The sequence below is a fragment of the Mytilus californianus genome, unplaced genomic scaffold, assembly GCF_021869535.1.
Source record: "Mytilus californianus isolate M0D057914Y unplaced genomic scaffold, xbMytCali1.0.p SCAF_9, whole genome shotgun sequence".
NCBI lineage: Eukaryota > Metazoa > Mollusca > Bivalvia > Mytilida > Mytilidae > Mytilus > Mytilus californianus.
The window spans coordinates 60,578,749-60,606,101 of NW_026262745.1; the positions used below are offsets into that span (position 1 = coordinate 60,578,749).

General features: G+C 31.3%; 2 protein-coding genes across 2 annotated transcripts in view; one reads left to right on the forward strand and one right to left on the reverse strand.

Annotated features, from left to right (window-relative positions):
- LOC127716185 (caseinolytic peptidase B protein homolog) overlaps positions 1-1,375 on the reverse strand; it is a 58,642-nt gene extending 57,267 nt beyond the window's left edge. Inside the window, exon 1 of the mRNA XM_052222312.1 lies at positions 1,086-1,375. Coding sequence (XP_052078272.1) covers positions 1,086-1,368 — 283 coding nt within the window. The 5' untranslated portion in view covers positions 1,369-1,375. The remainder of the gene's footprint in view (positions 1-1,085) is intronic.
- A 182-nt stretch (positions 1,376-1,557) lies between these two features.
- Positions 1,558-17,024, forward strand: LOC127716196 (glucosamine-6-phosphate isomerase 2-like). Its single transcript, XM_052222321.1, has 6 exons — positions 1,558-1,599; positions 5,385-5,508; positions 7,282-7,383; positions 8,695-8,877; positions 9,563-9,747; positions 14,097-17,024. The coding sequence occupies exons 2-6, from the start codon at positions 5,385-5,387 to the stop codon at positions 14,310-14,312; spliced, it is 810 nt and encodes a 269-aa protein (XP_052078281.1). The 5' UTR covers positions 1,558-1,599; the 3' UTR covers positions 14,313-17,024.
- The last annotated feature ends 10,329 nt before the right edge of the window (positions 17,025-27,353 follow it).

Sequence of the window (27,353 nt, forward strand, 5' to 3'; positions counted from 1 at the left end):
GTTTTACCGGCGTTCAGTTACTGTCAGCTGAAAAAAAAATGCCCAAATTTTGTCCGACTTATACGAGGGTCAAGACTAAATCCTTAGAATTTGGAGCTGAAAAGGGACCCCGACTTATAGTAGGATCGACTATTAGGCGAGTATCTACGGTAAACAAAATATATGTAGATTCAACTGCAATCAACAAACAATTATAAAAGGAGATGTGGGGTAAAGATCAGTATGACAGCAGTTGTTTTTCAGATGCAGATCCAGGATTATGAAAAGAGGGGCCACAGGCTCTAAACTAGACAAAGTTTGAGTGAAATAGTAGGAATTAGATTAACCATAATTGAAGCTCCATAAGGGGACCCAGGACCCCCCCTCCCCACCCCCAGATCAAACATGATTAAAATGTTTTTTGAATATTTTATAAAACATTTGAATGAGGTTGTAAGAAAACATTTTTCTAATGATATTCATATAACATTTAAATCATGTTTTGAGAATATGAACATTATTAAAACATTTTGTAAAATGTTTTTTGAACATTTTCACAACATTTTATCCTGCAAAAACAATTTTTTTTATGTTTTAAAAATGTTTCAAGGATATTTTATAAACATGCATATTTAAAACATTTACAAAACATTTTACAAACATTGTCAACAAAATTCAGAAACGTTTTAATGATGTTTTAAAAATATCCTGGACATGTTATGGAAAATGTTTTGAAAATATTTTTAGCGCCATACATTTTAACGTGATTTTGATATTTTCTACGATATTTTCACAACATTTTTCAAAATGTTTATAAAACATAAACACAATGTTTTTGTGTTAACTGGGTAACATCTATCATGTCTATAGAACTGAGAGACCACACAGTAAAAACAACCAAAGCTAGGGGGATATTACATGCAGTCACCAAAGAATTTATCAGCACAAAACCCAAGAACTAAAAACTGACTGTGAAATGATTTGGGCACAAATTAACATAATCTGACAGTCTGATGCAATAAAATTATGTGGATAAACATTTAACAAGTACACATGTCATGAGAAGAAGATTCGTTAATATTTGCATTTAATGCTTCATTTCTTACGATTTGCATCAAAATTCCCAGAACAATTTGCTTTGATTCCTATCAGTGCCAATGATCCTGCAAATGGCACAGCAAAGGTCTTGAACGCGAAGCCGGTAGTTCGTTGTTTAAAAATGTTAAATAATGTGTTTTCTAACTGGTTTATAACTAACGAACATCTGAAAATAGTGTTTTTGTATATTTGACTTGATGTCACTAGTGTTTGTTTTCGCTTCTGACGCACAAAAGTTTGGAAATTTGACAATGATCGTCTTTGAAATCGTCTGCACAGTTTTGAAAACATGCTGCCGGAAGTGAATTAAATGTGTTTGTCGTAAAATATAAAACACGCTATATACCAATTTAATACCATTATATTTATTTATATCATGTTTCTTTTTCTACTTATCTCAAAATTATTCAGAAAAATAAGATGATAAATCTATTAGATAAAAAAAAGGTTTACAAGTTGATGTCGTTAACAGAATTTACGATAGCATCAATCAGCTGATTCAGAATCTGGACCATTGGCATCGCAAGTTTACTTAATTATTTCTTTATTTTACACATCCATAGCTGATTATTTTAATTTAAGTCATTTGAAGAGAAGCAATACAATCATTTTTTTTCCAATTTTGTTAAGGGAATGCAAGGTCACTGTATAGATAACCTCAAATTCAATCCTCAATCTTATGGCCTTATTGCCAATGATTCCATTGTGAATGGTAATCACCACCTGTTACTCTTCACACAATATAGCTGCGGAACCGTAGCTCTTAGGTCCTTATGATATTTTTTGACTATTATAGATGGTCCACAAATAGTCAAAAAATATCATAAGAACCTAAGAGCGGTTTCACAGTTACACACAAATTATACAGCTCAGTCTTCAACTTAATCCTCCAGACCAAGCTTGTGAAATTGCTGTCAGGCCTGTAAAAATAATGTCTACAGGCCAATTGAAACCAAATAAAATGTTATTATGTTAAATTAAACTCCATGTCCCAATAATCCCATTTTCAGGGGTCTCCTCCTGTCCTCCCGTCGAAGAGAAAAAATCCAGTATAATATTATAAAATACAACATGAATGTAAAATTTCTGGCACCAAATTCGACAATGATGTTTACAAATGTTGGTTATTGAAGACGTAAAAACCAGAGTGTATCGAACGTTTCCTATGTAACTGTCATTACCTCAATTTACCTGATTATGCAACATGTGGAGATTTTGACCTGGCCTGCGGCTAATTAACAAGTGAAAAAAGATGATTGAACAATAAACAAGTGATAGGATATAATTAAATACTTGATATGGCACATGCTGATAAATAAGTTGGCATTGATGGAAAAGTGGAAAGTTGTTTTCAAAACATCAATCGGAAGGTTTTGATCAAGGATTTGTATAGTATACAAATCCTTGTTTTGATGCAGAAAAAACAATTAATAAACTTTTAACTCAGCAAAGAAATACTAGCTATTTCACACACCAATGTGGACATGAAGAACATTCGGCATGCTTAAGAAGATCCTAACCTGGGACATTATATACATGTAATAGTTTCAGTCCTAACAGACAAACATTGACTCAAAGACAATTCACAGCCTCCTTACAACTACAATAAACTATTACCAGGATCAGGATTATCTTAGTACAGATTCAAGTGTATTAAACTAAAGACAGTCAAACCAGCTGGTACTTCGATTCTAACATGACCCAGTGTTCATAGACCAGTGCTTTAGTTCTTAAATAATATTTGTCACTGTATTTATAGACAACGCTCTAGCTAATATATTTAACGGCATTTGAAACATTGAGTCTTGAAATTTCTAGCAAAATGACTTTCTTAATGCTTAAAAACCATGCATAACTCATTGTAACTATTGGTTGTTAATTTTTCATCTATCTATCATTTTATAAATGTATAGCATATTTCATTCTTATATATCATGTATATCTATGCTAATGACATTGAATACAAATAGATAAGATGGAGGCAGGAATAAAACAATATAGTTAGACTTTCTCTTCGTACTCAAAGAAAAGGTTGAATCATAGTAGAACTAAAAAAAGATATTTATCATGTTTATGAGCAGTCAAATTTGTCAATAACCAAAAACAAAACAAGAAACAGAATCTTTTCAATATTTTTTTTCAAATTACATGTATACGTGTATCATTCAAGCAGTAAGGCTACATTGTACATGGTTACACATTGCATTCAGGTGGAATATTGAAGAAAAAACACTTTTAAAAACAAATTTTACATCACACAGTTATGACAGTTACATTTACGACAAAGTTTATGTCCATAACAAACCTCCTGATCTGAGGTCTAAACTCCTGACCAAAATTTCCCAATCTCCTAATTTGAGTTTCACAGTCCATCACATGTACATGTATGATGTCCAATACATGTATATAGACAGTGCTCTCTCCACTCTTCTATTAATGCCAGTATTGGTATCAACAAACAAAATTTTATCATGAATATAAGACAGAACTTTTTGATTTTTTATTCAAACCCCCAACAGCTGTTATTGTTTGTTGTTTTTCTTCATCAATAATAATACAAGACTATTCTGCAAACATGACAACCAAAGTTGATCATGACCCAAACAAAGTTGTAGTACATGTATATATGTGGTATGAGTGTCCAAGTAACAATGTGTAAAAAGTAAACCATTATAGGTTAAAGTTAATCTGGTTGTATACGGACATTTATTTGTTGTGTACACAGAGACAGTTAATCAACATTGGTTACATACATGTGTATATAGATATAAGAAGATGTGGTAGGAGTGCCAATGAGACAACTCTCCATCCAAGTCACAATTTTTAAAAAGTAAACCATTATAGGTCAAAATACAGCCTTCAACACGGAGCCTTGGCTCACATTAAACAGCAAGCTATAAAGGGCCCCAAAAATGACTAGTGTGAAACCATTTAAACAGGAAAACCAACGATCTAATCTATATAAAAAATGAGAAACAATTATGAAGCACATCAACAAACGACAACCACTAAACAACAGGTTACTGACTTAGGACACACAAATGCACACAAAAATGATCTAAAATCTTATCTGTAATGCTAAAAATAACTTAAAACAAATTGATTTAAAAATTATAATATTTACATCAAGGTCATTGTTTAAACTATCTTTGTAGCATTATTCAAATGCTACATATACATGATATATGTGATATATTGCCAGATGTTAACAGATAGTTGCTATTTCAAAGAAAAGTACAACAAAAGGGAAATTATTCTTTATAACAAAGTTTAAAATGTATAGTTAATTAACTACAAGTTTTATTGAACTAACATTTGTAACACCAATTGATCATGTTGATACATGAGGGTGTGGATGGGTTCACAGAATTGAGAGTAATGCGTAGCAAAAAATCAATGAAAAAAAAAATGAACTATAAATATAAATAATATTGAATAACCGGGCAAAAGTATAACGAATAACTGTGGAAATGAAAAGAATTAGGTATTTTTTACATTAATGATTACAGAAATAAAAATGTACAGAATAAAGGAAAGAAATGATTTGATTGCAGAAAGATGGAATAGTAAAATCATTTTCACAAGAAATTCATAGAATAAGCGTTATAATTAAAGAATACAGAAAATAAGGACCTTCATTATCATACATGATCTGGAGACACTTTTGGTTATAAGGGCTATTCCATTAAAATGTATGTTGGAGGGTAGGAAGGGAAGTTTAATTATTGAATGTGGGTCATGGTTTTTTTTTCAGTATGCGTCTATTACCATTATGCAAAATTATTTAAAAATAGCTGTTTCTTGGTTGTAGGGATATTTTGAAAGTCCCTTCCTACCCTCTGGGCCATCCGGCCCACATACATTTTAATGGAAGAGCCCTAAACTTTATGCTTTGTTTGGGGCTATGGTTAATGTAATGAAGTCACTTGATGCTTTTACATACAATTCTATACACCTGGAAATTTGTGTATGCCAAATTTATAAATGTACATGACATTGTATTTGATTTCACAAATATTTTTTTTCTTCTGTTTGAAGGGTATGGATCTGTAAATTTCCCATTTGAATACCAATAACATAGATATTTGAGACAAATTGTTCTGAATATAGACTCTTATTTTATTTTCACAGAAGAATCTATACTGGGGAAAAATATAAAAATGAAAATATCTTAATTGACATAAAATGTTTCTATTATCATGATTATGCAGTCATGACAGTCCATAGTAATGTAAGTCAAAGTTAAACTAAATTGAAAAAAAAAACATTTTTATGAAATTTAACATATATATTTTTCTTTATTTCAGATGAGACTAGTAATTCTTGATAATTATGATTATGTCAGTGAATGGGCAGCTAAATATATCAGGCGTAGAATTAAAGATTTTAATCCTGGACCAGATAAATACTTCACTTTAGGTTTACCTACAGGTAAATTACATTATGCCCAAACTTTTGCAAACTAAAATGTACATTGTTGTCTGCTCTATGGTCGGGTTGTTGTCTCTTTGACACATTCCCCATTTCCATTCTCAATTTTAAGTTTTATTGCCCAGTAAGTAAAAGTTAACTAAGCTAAGTGCCTTACTAAAACTTGGGATAAGCTCTTTCTATCAATTCTGCACTTCAGGCTGTTTATATGCATATGAGCTGCAGAGAAAAAAATGAAGTGCCACTCTTAAAGTCCAGGAATCGCCCTTTTTTACTGTAATTCACAGTTCACTTTTAAATTTTTTTTTGTAGTTGTCATTCAATATTTCAATACATGTACATAAAATAGCATTTTATATGTGTGGAAGTACTTACTTAGGATGCTATGCTATATTAACATGTGATTAATGGATAGAGGTACATGTATATTATGCTGTGGTAATATTTGAGCTATCAAAGTAAGAAATTAATTAATAAAAAAGAAGCAAAATGTGGTTTCCATTCATGACACAAAATCAGTATATAGCCACAGCAAAAAATACAAAAAGCAAAGGAACAGTGCTTTAGTTGCTTTTCTTCATGGCAAAAAGTAAAATAACAAAACAGCTGTCATATTCCTGACTTGGTACAGGCACTTTTTCCTTATGTAGAAAATGGTGGATTAAACCTGGGTTTATCATGTTTATAGCTATATATATAGCTAACTAAACCTCTCACTTGTATATATAACAGTTGCATAAAATTCCATGATATTGAAAACAATGTGTGAACAAAACAAACAGACATAATAGGAAAAAATGTCAAAAATAGGGGTACAGCAGTCAACATTGTATTATAATCTTAATAAAAACAAACAAATATGTCTACAAAGAAAAACAAAATGGCATATAGACAAAGCACATAAGCAAAAATGGAAGACAAGAATATAAAAAATGACCATAGTACAATAACACAATGGCGGGATGTATAAGTACTGAGCCACGCTAAAGGATATTAAGTACTGTTCTTCATTGCAAAGTCACAGCTGTGAATCCAGGTTTTAAAATAATTATGAAAACCTCAGATAATAGATAAGTAAATAAGAATATAAAAATAACAACAATAAGCAAAACCCATACAATACAGATAAGTTTCGAATGACATGATTTGGGTTTGATTTATTTCCCTTGGCCGCCATTATGGAGGGATAACGGTTCATTTTCTTATTTGACTAACCAAATTGAAAATTGCATTTCACACAAGCCTGATTAGCTATAGAGAACCTTACTAGGTGGTAGAGATGAATTGAGCAAAACTGAAAGAAATAAAAATTGTTTAGAAAACCCTTTTTTCTAATGTCTACTTGTGGTCAGTATAACAAAATGAATTTGGTTGATTAACAATGTATGAACCAATTTGTACACATAGACCTCCAACATGGCAATAAAATGGAAGTAACTCTTGCTCAAATTGTGTCAATCAAAACCTTTCTATAGTAAACTGTACAGGTAAAATGCCTTTACAAAATGTAAACAATTCAAACTAAAAAAAACCAACAGCCTTATTAATGTACAAAACAATAAACTAAAAATAATTATGAACAACAGCAACCAAAGCATCCATGCACTTAATAAGAGGTTCCTGACTTTGGACAGGCAACAATTGCTTACATCTACAGTACCGGTATCTACTTTATTTGAAATCTGGTGGATAGTTGTCTCATTCACAATCATACCACATCTCCTTATTTTATAAGTATCTTATAAGTCTAGTACTGTAATTATTTTCTTTCAGGTAGTACTCCATTAGGAACTTATAAAAAGTTAATAGAATTCATCCAACAAGGGAAGCTGTCTTTCAAATATGTCAAGACGTTCAATATGGATGAGTATGTTGGTAAGTTGTATAAAGTTATCTCCCTTGTTAGCATTGTTCTAGATCTAGAATTAAATGCATTGGGGGCATAAGTGAGGGTTTGGATTAGGTTTACAGAATATAGAATAATGGGCAAAAAGGGCAGAACGAAGGACAAAAAAAATAACTAATACAGAAAATAGGCCAAAAAATAAAGAATAGAGAATAATGGGGTGCTGAAATATAAAGAAGAGAATAATGGGCAAAATAGATAAAGAATAATCCAGAAATATGGTATAAAAAATTAAAGAATAAAGAAATAAAGGACCCCTCATCCATACCATCATCGGAAGCAATTTTTTTTAAGACACTGACCATGCTGACCACCCATTAAAAATTTAAATTAAAATTTATATATAACCTACAAAATTCGAAGGAAAGTGCAACCACCTAGTTTTGATAACTTTGAAAGCCTCCCATCTCCCCAACGGATTATTTTTGGGACAACCCTGGATATATTTGAAGACATTCTGTATAGCTGAATAAGTAGGTAAGTTTCATCAAGTTATCTCCCTTCAATCAAACTGATATATCTGGAAGACATTCAATATGGATGAGTTTGTAGGTAAGTTTGATCAAGTTATCTGACTTAAAAAACATATTTTGAAGACATTCAAAATGAATGAGTTTGTAGGTAAGTTGTATCCAATTACCTCCCTTGGTGTATGTGAAAACATATAACTTTAAAAAAAAAGTTTGCTCAATTGAGTCCCCTTTATGTGTATGTGGATGAGTAAGAAATAATGTTTTTTCATTCAAGATATCCACCTTGATATATGTGAAGACATTCAGTTTTGATAAACATGTTGATATACATGTATATTATTAGAGTTAACCCCCTTGATACATGCATATCTGTTTTTGAATATGTTGAAGACATATAATCTTTCGATCAGTTTAATTGAGGTCTGGAACTTGCATGTCAGTAACTGCTAGTACATGTAGTCCTTCGTTAATTTGTGTTGATCATGGTCATTTTGGTTAGTTTCTTCTGTAACCTATTCTAACATCAGACTCAGACTTTTGTTTGCCTCAACCAAATGTTATGAAACTTATTTTCAATGCTTATTACCACAAAACACAGATCAAAATCGAATTTGGGTGGCGTCACATTTACCATTCTTGAGGTATGCCCCTTTAGAACGTTATATGCAAGTGGGGGCATTATACGTGTCCCATGGACACATTTACCATTTATTTTTAGTATGTTGAATGAATTCATTTGAGTTATTCCCATTTGATATATGTGAAATCATTCAACATGTACTGCAAGAGAAATATTGCATTTTTCAGCTATACCAAGGGACCATCCTGAAAGTTATCATTCCTTTATGTGGAACAATTTCTTCAAACACATTGACATAGATCCAAAGAATGCCCACATACTGGATGGCAATGCCACAGATTTGATAAAGGAGTGTACTGATTATGAGAAAAAGATCACAGATGCTGGTGGGATTGAACTGTTTGTTGGAGGTATGTCTTAATAAGCTCATCATAGATACCAGGATTGAAATTTGATATGCCAGACACACGTTTCGTCTAAAAAAAGACTCCTTAGCGACGCTCAAATAAAAAAAGTTAAACAAACCATTTTTAGTCATGAAATGGAACATAAAAAAAGTAGTTCTTAAGGTCTGCGATAAAATTCTAACATTTTGTTTTGTTTTGGATGAAATATTTTGGAATTTCAAGCAGTATACATAATTTCATCAGTGAAAATAAGCTATGCTTATAAACAAAAATAAAGTGTTGAACAGTATACTCTAATAAATCAATGTTCCACAAATAAAAAAAACTACTGCACTATAACAAGCTGCTAATACTAAATAACAAGCTTTTTTTAAAACTGTTATAAATTGAAAGTATATATAAAATAAAGGAACTAAAAAAGCATGTGCTTGTTTTGGGGATTTTATAAGTTTTCCAAAATGGCTTTTAAAATGAAAAGTAATAAATTTATGAAAAGAAAAGGAAGGGTTAAAGGTCAAATTTTAGAATGCCCTGCATGGATAAAATCAGAGGATTCCAAATATCTGATAAAAAGTCAAAAACAAGATCAGCAAACATTCTTAATGCTTTTGTTATTTATTAAAACAAAGTATTGTGATTTGCCTACTGTTTTACTTTATAACCGGCAGATGAAGTTTTCTGTTTTCAGGTATAGGCCCTGATGGTCATATAGCTTTCAATGAACCAGGATCCAGTCTGGTGTCAAGAACTCGTATCAAGACACTAAATAACGACACAATTATTGCCAATGCTAGATTTTTTGGAGGAGATCTGTCTAAAGTTCCTAAACAGGCCTTGACAGTTGGAGTTCAAACTGTTATGGATGCAAGGGAGGTAATCATTATTTAAATTAGATACATTCAGATTTGTAATTTGTTATTCATTTTTTTTTTTTTTTTTATGTGATGGGTAATAAAATGTTTAATCAAAGACTGCAGAATATTAATGTTATTGTTATGATAAATGCAAAGGAAATAATGAAATTAATAATGAGTTAGTCTAGTTAGGTAATAAGATTTATTATGATGGGGCAGGTACAAGTTATTAGTCCCCTATCGGCACAGCTGAAGGGGAATTTAGGTTTGCACTCCGTCTGTATGTCTGTCCGTCCATCTGTCAGTCCGGCATATCAGTTTTCACCCTTTTTTAGCTCACCTGGCCCGAAGGGCCAAGTGAGCTTTTCTCATCACTTGGCGTCCGTCGTCCGTCGGCGGCGTCGTCGTCGTCGTCGTTTCCGTCGTCGTTAGCTTTTTACAAAAATCTTCTCCTCTGAAACCACCGGGCCAAATTTAACCAAACTTGGCCACAATCATTATTAGGGTATCTAGTTTAAAAAATGTGTCCGATGACCCTGCCAACGAACCAAGATGGCCGCCATGGCTAAAAATAGAACATAGGGGTAAAATGTAGATTTTGGCTTATATCTCTGAAACCAAAGCATTTAGAGTAAATCTGACACAGGGTAAAACTGATTATCAGGTCAAGATCTATCTGCCCTGAAATTTTCAGACAAATCTAACAATCGGTTGTTGGGTTGCTGCCCCTGAATTGGTAATTTTAAGGAAATTTTCCAGTTTTTGGTTGTTATCTTGAATATTATTATAGATAGAGATAAACTGTAAACAGCAATAATGTTCAGCAAAGTAAGATCTACAAATAAGTTGTCATGACCAAAATTGTCAGTCGACCCCTTTAGGAGTTATTGCCCTTAATAGTCAATTTTTAACAATTTTTTGTAAATTTTTGTAATCTTTTACAAAAATCTTCTTCTCTGAAACTACTGAGACAAATATAACCATACTTGGCCATAATCATTATTAGGGTATCTAGTTTAAAAAATTTGTCCGATGACCCCGCCTTCCAACCATCATGGCCGACTTGGTTAAAAATAGAACATAAGGGTAAAATGCAGTTTTTGGTTTATATCTCTGAAACTAAAGCATTTAGAGCAAATCTGACAGGTGGCAAAAATGTTCATCAGATTTAGATTTATCTGCCCTGAAATTTTCAGACGAATCCGACAACCCGTTGTTGGGTTGCTGCCCCTGAGTTAGTAATTTTACAAAAATTTTGCAGTTTTTTGTTATTATCTTAGATATCATTATAATATCTAATATCTAATACTATTAATTATGATTTTAACCTTATTTTACATGATTTCCAAAGCATCAGTAAATACAGGTGAGCGACACAGGCTCTTGAGAGCCTCTAGTTCTTGTTATGCTTGAAGAAATTGATTTGATATTTGGTATATAGTTTTATCATGACCAGTTACAGATGCAGTTTGAAAATTGTTCCAGTCTGATGATTTTGTGCAGAGTTATGGTCCTTGTACTTGGAAAAATTATGCAAGTAATCAGTTGTCTGTATTTTTTGTGTCATGCTTGAAGATGTTAATTTGAAATTTGGTATATAGTTTTACCACGACAAGTTACAGATCATGTTTGAATTTTGTTCATTTCAGATGATTTTTTTGCAGAGTTATGGTCTTCTGACTTAGAAAATTAACCTTGCTGATACAACTGGAGTAGTAAAACTTGATTCACAAGAAAACCTTTTCATATACTTACCGACCGTGCGAGGACTGTATAGCCAGTCAAGGTCGTTAAAAACTCCCATCATCATCTTCATATATTTTAGTATAAACAGATTTAGTGATCAATATTTGCAGCAGGAGATTAAGTTAGCATTTTAATTTGTTCCAGTATAATAAATTTTTCATGGGTAGGAGACTATTTATTGCTGTGCAATACTCTTAGAATAAATAATAAATCCTCAAAATTTCATTGATTAATGATTTTATTTTTCTGAAAATTCAATAAAGCAAATATCCAAATAAAATGTTTTGTTTTGGGTGACCTAGATTTATGTGTGTATTGTATACAGAAAAGCTGTAAGGGCTATTCCATTAAAATATATGTGGGAGAGTAGGAATGGACTTTCAAAATATCCCTACAGTCAAGAACCATTTTTTGTCGAGCCTTCGACTTTTGTCGAAAAAGCGAGACATAGCGACCCTATACTACATTCCGTCGTCGGCGGCGGCGTTCACAAATATTCACTCTGTGGTTAATGTTTTTGAAATTTTAATGACTTTCTTAAACTATCCTGGATTTCTACCAAACTTGGACAGAAGCTTGTTTATGATCATAAGATAATATTCAAAAGTAAATTTGGTAAAAATAAAATTCCATTTTTTCTGTATTTTACTTATAAATGGACTTAGTTTTTCTGCCAGGAAACATTACATTCACTCTGTGGTTAAAGTTTTTGAAATTTTAATAACTTTCTTAAACTATCCTGGATTTCTACCAAACTTGGAAAGAAGCTTGTTTATGATCATAAGATAGTATCCAGAAGTAAATTTGGTAAAAAAAAAAATCCATTTTTTCTGTATTTTACTTATAAATGGACTTAGTTTTACTGCCAGTTAACATTACATTCACTCTGTGGTTAAAGTTTTTAAAATTTTAACAACTTTCTTAAACTATCTTGGATTTGTACCAAACTTGGACAGAATATTGTTTATGATTAAAAGCTAGTATCCAGAAGGAAATTTTGTTAAAATTTTGTTCCATTTTTTCCGTATTTTACTTATAAATGGACTTAGTTTTTCTTCCAGTTAACATTACATACAGTCTGCAGTTTAAGGTTTTAAAACATTTATTAGATTCATAAACTATCCTGGATTTTTACAAAAATTGGACAGAAGCTACTTACAATCAAAAGATAGTATAGAGAGGGATATTTTTATTATTTTTTTTTCTCATTTTTGTTGAGCCTGCAATTAACAGCAAAAGAAGGCGAGACTGGATTTAATTACAAACTCAAAATTTGGTGTGCATATATCAGGGCCTAATCTAGGATTTTGGAGAGGGAGAAGTGACTTCTCCTTCCATGAGAGAAAAGGGAGAAGTGAGATTCCATTACCGTTTCGGTCACATAGTGTTCTCGTGCTTATCACCAAGGAAATTGTTTTATATGCAATAAGAAATATACTTGCAGTTTTTTCATGTTATTGTACAAAATGTATATATAGAAAGTTCTTAATAAAAAGGTTTAGACAATATAGTAGTTATTTATTCATTGATACCATTTGTACTGTCAACTTGAATTTAAGTTTAAATAAAATTTGTTGCTTGGGACATGAGGGAGTAGCCTAGTAATATTATGATGCATTAAATTCATGTGCATCTGCCTCAATTTATTTCTAAATGTCCAGAAAAATATGACTCCCAGTTTACCTGATGAATTTCACATGACTGGGAATTTGATTTATATCACCACTTGTCATTATTTTGTAAAACATTATTGAATGTCCAGGACATCATGTTACATGTAGTTGTAATTTGAGATTCTCGTATAAGATTGTAAGCCTATAATAAATGAAAATATCTGTCAATCACATATTAATTAACCGATAAAGAACTCATTTCTATCATTTTTTAAAGATATCTTCCCATCAACCAAATGATCACAGCTGGTCGAGTGTCGTCGTTTGCAATCACATTATCAATCAGCTGTCTTTCTGCCTTTTATATTTCATTTTTTATGCAATGAATATGATAAATCTACCGTTAATTCCCACCCTTAACCTACCGAATAGTAAAATTTGATCGACTCGTAATAAATAAAAATAAAACAAATCAGCTGAGTGATTACGCAACATCCTTAGATAAAAATCATTGTAAAATGATAACTTTAACAGACAGTCAGTTTTCCGTTTGAATAGTTTTGAATGTTATATCCGAGGATGTTCAAAGTCGCCGTTGTATTTATTTAATTTGATCGTCGACAGTATTAGTCCTGGGTCGATTTTCCTTGTCAGTCGCCTTTTTTTTTTTACCTGGGAGACTTGGAATTCACAAGTTGTCTCCCTTTTACCGATTTTCATAGCGATTTGACTTCGCCATAAAGTCAGTCGGCTGGCGAGATTTAGCGATTTTCAAAATTCTTTGGCGACTTAAATCGTCATTTCGCTGGCAAGATTATGGCCTGCATATATATTAATGCAATTGTTGAATAAAGGGCATCTTCGGGAGATAACTCATTTTCGATTTCAGAAAAAAAATGCTATAAAAATTTTAGAATGCCAGTTTTTATTTTATCAAAACTTATACCATTGTAATGTCGCAAAAATCAAAACAAATTCTGAATTTACAGTATCCTATTATATTAAACAGGTGATGATTCTGATCACAGGAGCCCACAAAGCCTATGCCTTACACAAAGCGATAGAAGAGGGTGTCAGTCACATGTGGACTGTCTCAGCATTCCAGCAGCATCCGCAGACGATTTTTATCTGTGATGAAGATGCAACTTTAGAGCTGAAAGTCAAAACAGTCAAGTATTTTAAAGGCTTGATGGATCTTCATAATCAGCTGATTGAAGAGAAATGATGAATAAAGACAAAATAAAAAATAGAATTTCAAAAATTGCTGTATGGTGGGATTTTTTGGGGGAAGGAGATTGTCAATGTGGAAGGATTTCTTGATGAGAAGAACCATTGGTTTTTCTTAAATTTGCATTGCTGTGATATAGCCTTTTTGCACTGATGCGGCCTAATGCAAACATCAATCAATCATAAACTTTGCAATGTATTTTTGTAAAGACCAAAAAACCCCATCATGCACTTTTTTCTGAAAACAGCAAAAACTTGGCAATCATTTAGACATTGTGCTAAATTATCGTAGGGTACTTTATATTTATACTGATTGTAGAAATTAGCTGAATTATAAAAGTAGATTTTTGGGGTCAAAATATGAAAAATTGGTAAAATTGATTATATAGTCATAGTTAATACTATTCAGGTGTAGGCCAAAATAATTCCATACTATAATTTTTCTCATATAATTAGGCTAGGATTCTTGTTCAATGCTTTATAGTAGAGCTAGGCAAAGTAGGATATGGTATGTTTATCTGCATTTGAAAGTAAGAATGGGGTGCATTGAGGGATAGTGTAAATTTGCAGACATAGGATGGGATAAGTAAATGTAGTTTGCCACAATTTGTGGACATTAACTTAAAGATACAGGAATATACAAAATTAAGTAAAATATATTTAACAATTATTTAAAATTTAAATTATAAACAACATGATCAATATATGTATTGTTTACATTATTCAAAAATGGCAGCATGTTTCCTGATCAGCACTAAAAACTGGACACATGAATTCCTCCATGCCTAGCCCTAGTGAAGCAAAGCAAAGATTGGCCAGTATACCATGCTAAATATAAGATCTGTTTATCTATTCATTGTAATCTCTGAAAATATTTTCTGATTTGTTAGAGGTTGTACAAAAATGATTAAAATGCAAGAGAGATGTTTTTGTTTTGAATTATATTTAATGAGTTAAATTCATTGTAAAATTCTTTTACATAGATTGATTATATTTTTGTCTGTTTATATAGATCTATATTTAATGAGTAAAATTCTGTGTAAAATTCTTTTACATAGATTGATAATATTTTTGATCTGTTTATATAGATCTAAAATCAAATTTTGTGTATTCATGTATGCTTTTTGAATTCATATTGTGTGATGTGCAGTGCATGTACAATTACATTTAAGAATTAGCTTTATAAATTTTCAGTATTGATCAGGACTTCTACAAAAGGGCATGGAGTCTTTAAAAAAAAAGTAAATTATATTTTTATACTTTAATGGTCTGTCAGGCTAATTTAGTATTTAATATTTTCATTAAATATTGGAATCCATTGTTCTCTAGCATTAACATGATTAAGTTTAAAACTTTTTTTTTGTTCTTTTTTTAATTTAGAATTAACATGATTTATATATTATTGTTTTATGATTTATTTTTTTTTTTGGGGGGGGGAGTAAATGTAACCATGTTGAGAAGGTCAAAAACAAAATTCTGTAATATTTTATACACTTGCATTATGTTCGAATAGCATTTTTAATAGAATATACTGAACAGAATGCAAAAAAGTAAAATTTAGCAACAACAAAAAATGTCATATTTAAACGTTTACACAAATTACATTCCATTATACAATGTATTAAATTTACCAGAATGTATTACTTGAAAGGACACTTTTTTTGTTGAAGTGCCAGTATTAGATAATGGATTTATTTTGTCAAGCATTTTGAGGAATTTCCGGGTATTAAATAGTTGTAATTAATGAAGTCCACAATTTTTCAGCTGCCCTTGCCATCAATTTATATTTTTATATCTTGAATGTATATACATTTTTTATTTGTGTACAGATCTGTATAAGTGCTGGATTGTACAAGAATATTTATGACATCTTTTTAAAATTTAAGAAAAACAATGAAAATCTCTATTGTGAAATCAGTCACTAAGACTTGATTCCCAGAATGCAGTGTTTTGGAATAACCAATATTATGTCAAAAGTGTTGTCATGGATTCATAATAAAGTGCTATAAATTATAGAACAAAAACAGAAATATCAGTAGGACAAACCTCATCATCGGGAAAAAGAGCAGAGGTTCCCAATATTGCCTTTTGAAGGTGTAAAAATTACTATTTATTATCAAAACTTGCTGGATTGCCATGCTCAATAAAGATCATTTGATATTTAAATCATGTAATCTGAAATCTTGAATCTACATATGTTGAAATCCTATGTATATTCATCTTTTTCTTCACTAAGTAATTCTAGATAGAAAGATAAATAATTTCTACTTTTAATATGCTGGTAACTTTCCAAAGCCAGTAAATACTTTTCATATGTTCATGAAATATTAACTGAAGTTTAGTGGTAATGATGGAGTTCTCATATGGAAAAGTAAAAAGATGTCATAAATTCATTTCTTCTTTATTATTTTACTGTAAATGAGTTCAGTGCACTGGTTTCTGATGGTGCTATTTGTAAATTATTTTATATATTCACTTTATATGTAGACAGGGTTTTATTTAGTTTTGTCTTATACTACACTTGAAAATACCATTGCAATTATGAAAAAATGAACTGGGTTGTACTCTTGGAAAAAAGAAATTCACATTCTGATTTGCATTTTATAAGTAACTTTCAATGTAGTTTTGAACACAGAGTGAGTGCAAAACATCTCATCATTTTTTTTGTGTATTTTCTTTGGGACTCTGATTTTTTAATCCCCCCCCCCCCTCCCCCCCACCAAAAAAAAAAAGAAATTGAATGGACTTTTAAAAAAAAAAATTTTAGAAAAAAGAATTGTTGCTTCTTACATGCTCAACTTTTCTTACTCCTTGGAGAAAAAAATTGGAAGGAATAATGAACTGTAGTTCTGCCTTAAACTTACATAGATTATTATGTGTCGCCTTTGTTAGAAGGGGGATGTAATGATTCTTGTCTGTGCGTCCATCTGTCCCATATGTGGATAAAGTTTTGGTTAAGGAAGTTTACCATGGAATTATGGTCACATCAACTTGAAACTTAATGCACATGTTTATTACGATGTGACCTTTTTAAAATTATATGTAAAATTACAGTTTTGATCCCTATTTTAAGGATAATTGAACTTTGAAATGTGATAGTGCTGGTAGAATATGGTGTTCAATTGACCTTTTTCTTGTGTGGATTTCTTTTCATTATTTGAAATTCACAATTTTTGTTTTTCCATCTTTCCATTTCACTCATTAAATGTGGATTTAATTCTTACATTCCCTGTTAAAAAATCAAAAAATGTATCATTTGCCCATCAGAATTATGTTTTTTCAAAAATGTACATGTATATTTCAAAAATAAGCATAAAGACTAAATTTCCTTTATTTTGAATTAAGATATAAAATTTTATATCACAAAGTTATTTTAAATATCTGACTAGAAAAATTGGTGGTTTAATATTAAACTCAGATAAATGTTAAACCAAAATTTGTAGTTTGCTGATAAATTCTTACAGAATTAATGACTAGACATTTGCTTATTGGACATAAGTGCTGTTTTATAAATGATCTGTTGATTTCTTTTGCTGAATATTTGTATGAATGACTTTTATTATTTTATATGTGAAATGCATTATATTTCTTTATTCTACCTCTAACTTTAACATGTTTAATTTTTGTTCGGTTATTTTTAACATTTCTAGTCTGACAATGTTCACTTCACAGAAAATGTAAATTGTCTCCCTTATCCATAAGATTTGTCATTCTTGTCTATGTATTCTATGTATGTTAAGTTCTCAAGCATTTTTAAAACTTTTTTGTACATGATAAAACAAAACAGCAAAAGATTGTTACAAAAAAACATATAAATTTTGGGTAATGGTTTTGTAAAAGAAACATTGAAAAAAAATAACTTAACAGCTATGTTAACTGAAATCAACTTTTTGACTCAGATTACTTCATACAACGATGTGGTGTAGTATGAAGTCAGCAAAGCCAAACAAACATCTGGTTTATTAAGATTCAGTTGTGTAAATAAAAAGATAGTATTCCAATGGTCTGTTAATGTCTCACACGTTCATGATAAACAGAGAGAACAATGGAGTTAAGGTGGTACCAAACACCTTGACTAAAATTAATTTGACTCGTTTAATTTTCATAAAATTTTGACAAAATATTAACTTTGACCCTTTGATAAAAATATAAAAATTTCAAAAATCTTGAACCACACACTTTATTGGAAAAATTTCATTGGATATATAGCAGTTTGACAAACACTAATTTTGATCATTGAGAAGCTTAATATTTCCTTAACAATAGAACATTATTAAAACATTCAGCTAATTTTACAGAGTTATCTCCCTGTAGTGTTATGTACCACCTTAAAACATTTAATAACTAGAATTCCAAGCTGAGTGTGGCCTGGTAGGTTGGTCAACAGATTACACCTCTCCTTCTATGCATGTGTCCCCTGTCATATTAATCTACGAGGGTGGTAAAGGGGGGGTGCTTGCACGGAAAAAACGTGAAATAAGACATAATTTCACGTTGAACGTGAAATAATTTCTGTCATGAATGTTGCACGAAAAAATAAAGACTTTGATATGAACCTTTTGTAACTGAGTCACTTTCTTCTTGTATATATAAACTCTCCGTTTTACTTGATATTCCCGATTAAGTATACACATTTATGATATAAGTGGTTTACGGCTTTTAAAAAAGTATTTCTTGACGATCCCTGCCAAGTGTTTGAATTTTTTTTTAAAAATACCGAGCACGCAAAATAAGCATTTGAAAATTACGATGCACGTAAAATTAAATAAGCAGAACACGTTGAATAAGGCACCTCTCTTGCACGACTGAACGTCAAATAAAAAAGTAAAAACATGTTGAAAGTAAAATAAAAATCGGCGATCACGTTGCACGAAAATAACCCTTTACCACCCTCAGCTACAGCCATATACTGTGGATTCATTATTACTTGTTGGATACCAATTTCCGTTGGTATACCTCAACCACAAATTTCAAATGTGGAATGAATTTAAATTTTCTTAAAGCAAAACCATGTAATCAATACCTAAAGTTACAATTTTTAAAATAAATGAATTCACAGTACTATTGTATTTAATGCCAAATTCAGGATAAGGTTGTCGATACAAAATTTAATGTATAAAAAGAGTTAATTGGGCATTTAGACAGTTCACTTTGAATGGTCATCATTATTAATTACTTTGTACATGAGGGTCTTGATGGGGTTTTCAGAATAGAAAATAATGGGCAAAAATTGCAGAATAATAGGCAAAAAATAAAAAGAAAAGGGAAATAGGGAAAAACAATTAAGAATAGAGAATAGTGGGGTGCTAAAATATAAAGAATAGAGAATAATGGACAAAAATTATAAAGAATATAGACAAATGACATAAAAAATTAAAGAATACAGAAATGAAGGACCCCATCTAGACCCTCATACATGATTGAAATCACCACCTTTTATACACAAATTACAAAGATACTTGAATTACATTTTCTTTCTTTTGTGCCATATATATATACATTTCAGTTTTGATAAATAACTTTTGCTGAAATTTGAACACATTAATTTCTGTGCAAAACGTTGTTGATATTTTCAAAGTATTTCCATTTTTCTTTTTTTGTGCCATATACATTTCAATGTATTTTTATTTGTATTAAAGCATCTGAAAGAGTGGAGCAATGAAATTGCAATATTTCATACTTATTGATAACAGGAAATTTTACTATGTGCATTTAAATTATTTTAATACTTCGTTCTAGGATGAATGAATTTGTGCTTTTTAAAGAGGTTTTTTATTTTTAAAATATATAACATGGATATGCTTTAGTAGTATTTTATTAATTAAGATGGGTAATTTACATTTCTTTATAATTAAATTAATTCCAAATCTTCAATTGTTTTTGCTTTTATTTCCTACAATTTGAATGAATTGCTGATGAATATTTAAATCCTGTATCAAACGTTTTTATTATATATACCTTTTTCATGGAATAGATGTCTATCTGACTCTCAGTTAACCTAGCCTGAATCACATTGGGTTGGGGAATGAACCCCCCCTTTTTATAAGACCGAAACATTTGTGGCAGTATCATGGTATGGCGATGTCAGCGTCGTTAGAAGACATTTGGTTTCTAGACAACAACTTCAGTATAAGTGTATGGATCTCTATGAAATGGTACCAAAATGTTCCATACCACAAAAGAAAGGTTAACATAGTTAAAGAATTTTGGGCCCAAAAGGGGCCATATTCAAACATTTTTCTTATTTCCAGACAATAACATGAGTATAAACGTATTGATTTGTATGAAATTGTACCACAAGGTTCCATACCACAAAAGGAAGGTTGGATTGAATTTGAGGATTATGGCCGTATCCGATAAGGAATTAGGGGCAAAAAGGGTAAAAAATAAGCAATCTGTTTGAATTGCTTATTTCTGACCAATTTCAATGGAGTTTAGATAATCTTGAAATATTGGGGTTGTTTGATATGCCTTATCATACCGTGTATTTAGAATTTAGATTTTGGGCTGTGTTTTCAAGTGGGTCCAAATTAGGGTGCAAATTTAAACTTTAATTGATTTCAATATGCTAAATCTAATTTTTGGATTGTGGGCCCATTTTTCAAATTGATCCACATCAGGGTCCAAAGGGTCCAAAATAAAACTTTGTTTGATTTCAACTAAAATTGAATGGTGGTTTTTTTGCTATGCTGAATAGCTGATATTTGTTCAATTTCATTTGTTTTTTTTTACATTAAGAGTGACCTCCCTTACAATGTTGTAGCTTATAATTTATGTCTTATCTTTGAGGTTATATGCAAATGAGAAGCTGTCATTTTATATTCAAACGTTACTTAGAACTTCGCCCATTCAAAAATATTAATTTTACTGATTATTGTTCATGCATTGTTCTATTTTAAGATTATTAACATGTATTTAAATGATTTCCTATTGTAGAAAATTAAAATAGACATATGTCCATCTGTTGATTAAATTAATAAAAGGTTTCCTACCAATTACAGCTGAAACTTCTGAAAGTTCTTTGACCACATTCATTCTGTGTCAGAAACCTATGCTGTGTCAAATATTTAATCACAATCCAAATTAAGAGGTGTATCAAGCTTAAATGTAGTGTCCATACTTGCCCCAATTGTTCAATGTTCGAGAGCTGCGGTCGTATCAATATATATTGTTAGCCTTGACACAACAGATGACGATTTAAAAATGGTATGTAAACTTTTAGATTAATAAAAGCTTTATAAATCTTTGAATTAATTTTGCCTTTGGAAATATAAAGTTGATATACATACGGTACGGGTTTTTCTCATTGTTGAAGGCATATGGTTGCCTATAATTGCTTACATCCACTTCATTTGAACTTTGGTGGATAGTTGTCTCATTGGCAACCATACCACATCTCCTTATTTTTAACAGTGTGTTGTTCGACAAAGTGTTGGGATGTAGATTGCAGATATGTGCAATTCTGTGTTAACTTTTTATTTATATTTTAAACATCTGACAGCAGACAATCAAAAAGAAACAGGTGGCTTTAACGCAGACAACTAAGATTTCAGATAAGTATAAAGCTGTACATATTTCCATAAACTTGCAATTTAAGAAAACAACATTCCCAATACAAACTAGAAGCTCTCAAGAGCCTGTGTCGCTCACCTGATTCTACTTTGGTTTTGGAAATCATGTAAAAATAGATTAAAATCATAACAGATACCCTAATAATGATAGAGGCCAAATCTGGTTTAGTATTGGCCCCGTAATTTAATCAAAAGAAGAAGACTTTTGTAAAGTTTACAGAAATTACCAATAAATTCATTGAAATTGTAGAAAATGACTTTGTAAGGACAATAACTCCAACAAGATGTCAATTGACAATTTTGCTCATGTTGACTTATGTGTAGATCTTCTTTTCTTGACGTTTTTGCAGTTTGCAGTATATCTCAATCTATAAAGATACATGTATTAAGGTCTTCATCAGCACCTCATAAGGAACATTTATGCCATGTTTGGTTTCATTCCATTCAGTGCTCCTCTAGAAGAAGCAATTGTATGTATTTCACAAAGGGTCTTATGTTAAACTAAGTCCCCTGCTGGCGGCCATCTTGGATGATGGTTCGGCTACAAAGTAACAACACTTGGTCAGCACCTCATTAGGAACAGTCATGCCATGTTTGGTTTCATTCTATTCAGTGGTTCTCTAAAAGAAGAAAAAAAACATTTGTATGTATTTCCCATAGGGTCCTATGTTAAACTTACTCCCCCTGCTGGCAGCCATCTTGGATGACACCAGCTACAAAGTAACAACACTTAGTCAGCACCTCAAAAGAAACATTGATACCATGTTTGGTTTCAACCCATTAAGCGGTTCTCTAGAAGAAGACTTTTGTATATATTTCCCATAGGGTCCTTTGTTAAACTAAGTCCCCCGTTGGCAGCCATCTTGGTTGATGGATTTGCTACAAAGTAACAACATTGAAGATAATTTTAGAAAACTACAATGTGTCGACCATGGTCAAATTTGATTTGTCTTTTGGATGCATTGCTGTACACAACCACTAGCTATATTACACTGGCCACGACACCAGTTACGTGCTGTAATATGGAAGGTCAGTTGTTATGGACATGCACAGAAGACACTTATTTGAAAGGCCCATTCGATTTATCAATCGACAACAATGGATTTGTATATGTTGTAAGCTCGGAAATGAACAGTGTTATTGTATTATTACCAGATGGACAGGATAAACGGGTGTTGGTGACAGATTCCGAAGGATTGCAGTTACCTCATGTTTTACAGTTTGACACACTTAGGAATCGTCTACTTGTCGCTAATAATTACTCAACAGTTTTCTTGTTTGACGTTTTAGTATAAAAAAAAGCATTACGTATATCATAAATAAAGTTATCAAAAAAAGATAATCATATATAATTAACAATTAAAGCAACACTTTTTTTTAACTTTTCAAATTAATAGCAATGTTCTTAAAAGACACTTTAGCGGTTAATGAATATAACATAGTTAATGCTTATACAAGAAATCAGTGTATACGAAAATAAAATAAAATATCCAAAATAGCCGACGGCAATTCAACATAGAACCAAATATTATTTCACATCGGTTCAAGTGAGAATGAACTATTAAAATATCACTACAAACATTTGATATCGAGTTCCTAAATATGTGGGTTTTTTTTTGTGCGTGATCATCGTTGGATACAACTACTTTGTACACGTTCATCGTTGGATACAACTACTTTGTACAAGTTCATCGTTGGATACAACTACTTTGTACACATTCATTGTTGGATACAAGTTCTTTGTACACGTTCATTGTTGGATACCAAAATACAACTAATTTGTATACGTTCAATGTTGGATACAACTACTTTGTACACGTTCATTGTTTGATATAACTACTTTGTACAGGTTCATTTTTGGTTTTGGTTACAATTTCTTTGTACTCGTTCATCGTTGGGTACAATGTACAACTACTTTGTACACGTTCATGGCTGGATATAACTACTTTGTACATGTTCATTGTTGGATACAACTACTTTGTACACGTTCATTGTTGGATACAACTACGTTGTACAAGTTCATTGTTGGATACAACTACTTTGTACACGTTCATTGTTGGATACAACTACGTTGTACAAGTTCATTGTTGGATACAACTACTTTGTACACGTTCATTGTTGGATACAACTACGTTGTACAAGTTCATTGTTGGATACAACTACTTTGTACACGTTCATTGTTGCATACAAGTTCTTTGTACACGTTCATTGTTGGATACAAATTACAACTAATTAGTATACGTTCAATGTTGGATACAACTACTTTGTACACGTTCATCGTTGGATACAACTACTTTGTACACGTTCATCGTTGGATACAACTACTTTGTACACATTCATTGTTGGATACAACTAATTTGTACACATACATTGTTGGATACAACTAATTTGTACACATTCATCGTTGGATACAACTACAGTAACTTTGTACACATTCATTGTTGGATACAAGTTCTTTGTACACGTTCATTGTTGGATACCAAAATACAACTACTTTGTACACGTTCATTGTTGGATATAACTACTTTGTACAGGTTCATTTTTGGATTTGGTTACAATTTCTTTGTACTCGTTCATCGTTGGGTACAATGTACAACTACTTTGTACACGTTCATGGCTGGATATAACTACTTTGTACATATTCATTGTTGGATACAACTACTTTGTACACGTTCATTGTTGGATACAACTACTTTGTACACGTTCATGGCTGGATATAACTACTTTGTACATGTTCATTGTTGGATACAACTACTTTGTACAAGTTCATTGTTGGATACAACTACTTTGTACAAGTTCATTGTTGGATACAACTACTTTGTACACGTTCATTGTTGGATACAACTACTTTGTACACAATGAGAAAATACTTTCTGTATAGTCGGCTATAAAAGGCCCCAACATGAGAATTATTTAACAATTCAGTAGAAAAAAAATACGGCATAATTTATAACAAAACATTTCAAGAAAAAACAAATCTACCAAACAATAAAATACGACAACCACTGAACTATATGCTCCTGACTTGGGACAGGCACATAAAGAATGTGGCGAGGTTAAACATGATTGTGTGTGCGCTCAACTCTCCCCTGACCTGGGACAGTAGTGTAACAGCACAGCATAACAAAAAACTATCAAAACCAATTGAAAAAGGCTTTACTCAACAGATCCATACAAAGCAGAAAAATATTAAACAAAAACACAGACCGGACGTTGCAGGGTATTTATCGTTCCTTCATCCTTAACAACAAAATCACACTAACTACAGATCTGAGAGCACTAGTACTTACTAACAGCTAGAGTAAAACCAAAAATATCTTAAAAAAATATGTATCTGAGACTAAAATATCAATCAGTACATATCCAACATTCAAAGATGTATATTATAATACGCGTAATAATGATATATTTTTCTTCTGTCATATTGTGTTGGCACTTTTATATCAATATTCCCATAATTTCCATTTTTGTACTATTCACATTTTAAGTAATATCGTCTCAGTTTTGACAAAGCTTTCGATAACTTTGATTAGCTTATAGATATTATTTGACAAAACCTTTGGTAAAATTTGATTTTCGAAGATTCGAATTCTAGATATCACCAAAAATAAATATTGATTGGTAACTACACTCCCATAATTTTGAAACTGACATGGTTTAAAAGATGAAACCTTTAGTCAGCGTCCATTTGAAATTGCAGGAAAGGTCACGTCTATATGACAAAAAAAAAACAACCTCAGGGGTTGCGCGTGTCTCGCCTGCGATCGCTGCTGTCAGTGTAAAAGTGTAATATTGAATTAAAAAAGGAGTCCATTTATCAGTAAAATGCAAAAATTAAAAAAAAATTAAAACTTTCTTCAGATGCTTTGTCATGGTCTTGAAGATAAGCTTCTAGCCAAGTTTATAATAATCCATAAAGGTTTACAAAATTTACATGTAAAAAAAGTTTAATCCCAGATGTTAACAGTGTGAACTAAGTCCATCTGTCAGGGAAAAAAAATAAAAAAATGAAAAATGAAAAAAAAAATATTTTCAAAAGTTTGCTTCAGACATTTTCTTTTAACAAAAAGGTTCTGCTAAAAATATATAAAAGACTATGAAGATTGATCAAAGTGATTGATGTGTAAAATAACTAAGTCTATTTATTTGTATAATACGGAAAAAAAAAAAAAAAGGATATTTTCAAAATTTTGCCCTTGATGCTGTCTTTTGGTCATACACAACCTTCTGTCAAAATTTCCTAAAATTCTATGAAGGTTCGACAAAGTAATCAATTTAAAAAAATAAATAAACACAAACTGAACCTAAATGTTGGTGCCGCCGTCGACGACGACGACGGAATCTAGCTTCGCTATGTTTCGATTTCGTGACATAAATGTCACAGGCTCGTCAAAAACCATGCCCTAGTATAAAAAGAAGCTACCCATTATTAAACTTCAAGAAAAACTAGTGAGGCCGTATGATCCTTATTTCATGCATTTTTCTAAAATGTCTTTGGAAACATGTATATTAATTCAGTAAAATAACTAGTATTTAGTATAAATCATGTTTTTATTTGTGACAGTTTTTCTGATATCTTCTTCAAGAAACACATATTGTGCGGGTATACCCCTGACCTCTTATCTTTTCTCTTCCTATGCTTTAACCAAGATATGTCAATATGTCAACTTCGTCAATCTGATCACGATATTACATACCTTAAAATCAGGGGACATTGAACCGTTCATGCTAATATATAAATAACACATAGCTGAGAATGTGATATAGCAGATTGTTACCACGAGAAAATATCGTCAACTGAGGCGAAATTTATTCATTATACTCAATGTCATTTCATTGTGTTTTTTTACTGTTGAATTTTGAATTTAAAGTATTATACTTTGACGTCACGTACATAACAACGTTACATGTATTAGAAAAATCAAAAGAAGTGAAGCAAGATGGGTTTTTTTATATTTGGACAGTCTATGAAAACGTTCTGAGCCAAACCGTAGAACTTGAGCATTGTCTTTAATTATATGATTTAAATTCAATTTATTGTCCTTTAAATTATCGATCTTTGATTGGTCTGCACGAGATGGTAACATTAAACAAATTGTATATTTGATCTATCATATTGTATTGGCGCTTTTTTATCAATATTTCTTGGATTTTCTTTTTATACTATTCACATTTTAAGTAATATTTGTCTCAGTTTTGACTATGTTTTCCCACAATTTTGAAATTAGCATTGTGCTTTAACTGTTTAAAAAATTAAACCTTTAAAATACGTCTAAGCCCATTTGATAGTACAAGAAAAGAGAGGCGAAAACAAAATGAAAACAACACGTTTTATAAATTTCATGAGTTCGAAGCGCTTTTCTGGATTTACCTTCATCAGGAACGCTCAAAGCCAAATATTTAAAAGCCAAGATTTATAAGAATCGAAACAATTGAAGAGCTATATGACCAATAATAACCTAATAAAA

Coding starts and splice junctions, on each gene's coding strand:
- LOC127716196 (XM_052222321.1), top strand. CDS start 5,385: ATGAGACTAGTAATTCTTGATAATTATGATTATGTCAGTGAATGGGCA. Junction 7,384..8,694: donor CAATATGGATGAGTATGTTG/GTAAGTTGTATA, acceptor TGCATTTTTCAG/CTATACCAAGGGACCATCCT. Junction 8,878..9,562: donor GATTGAACTGTTTGTTGGAG/GTATGTCTTAAT, acceptor TTCTGTTTTCAG/GTATAGGCCCTGATGGTCAT.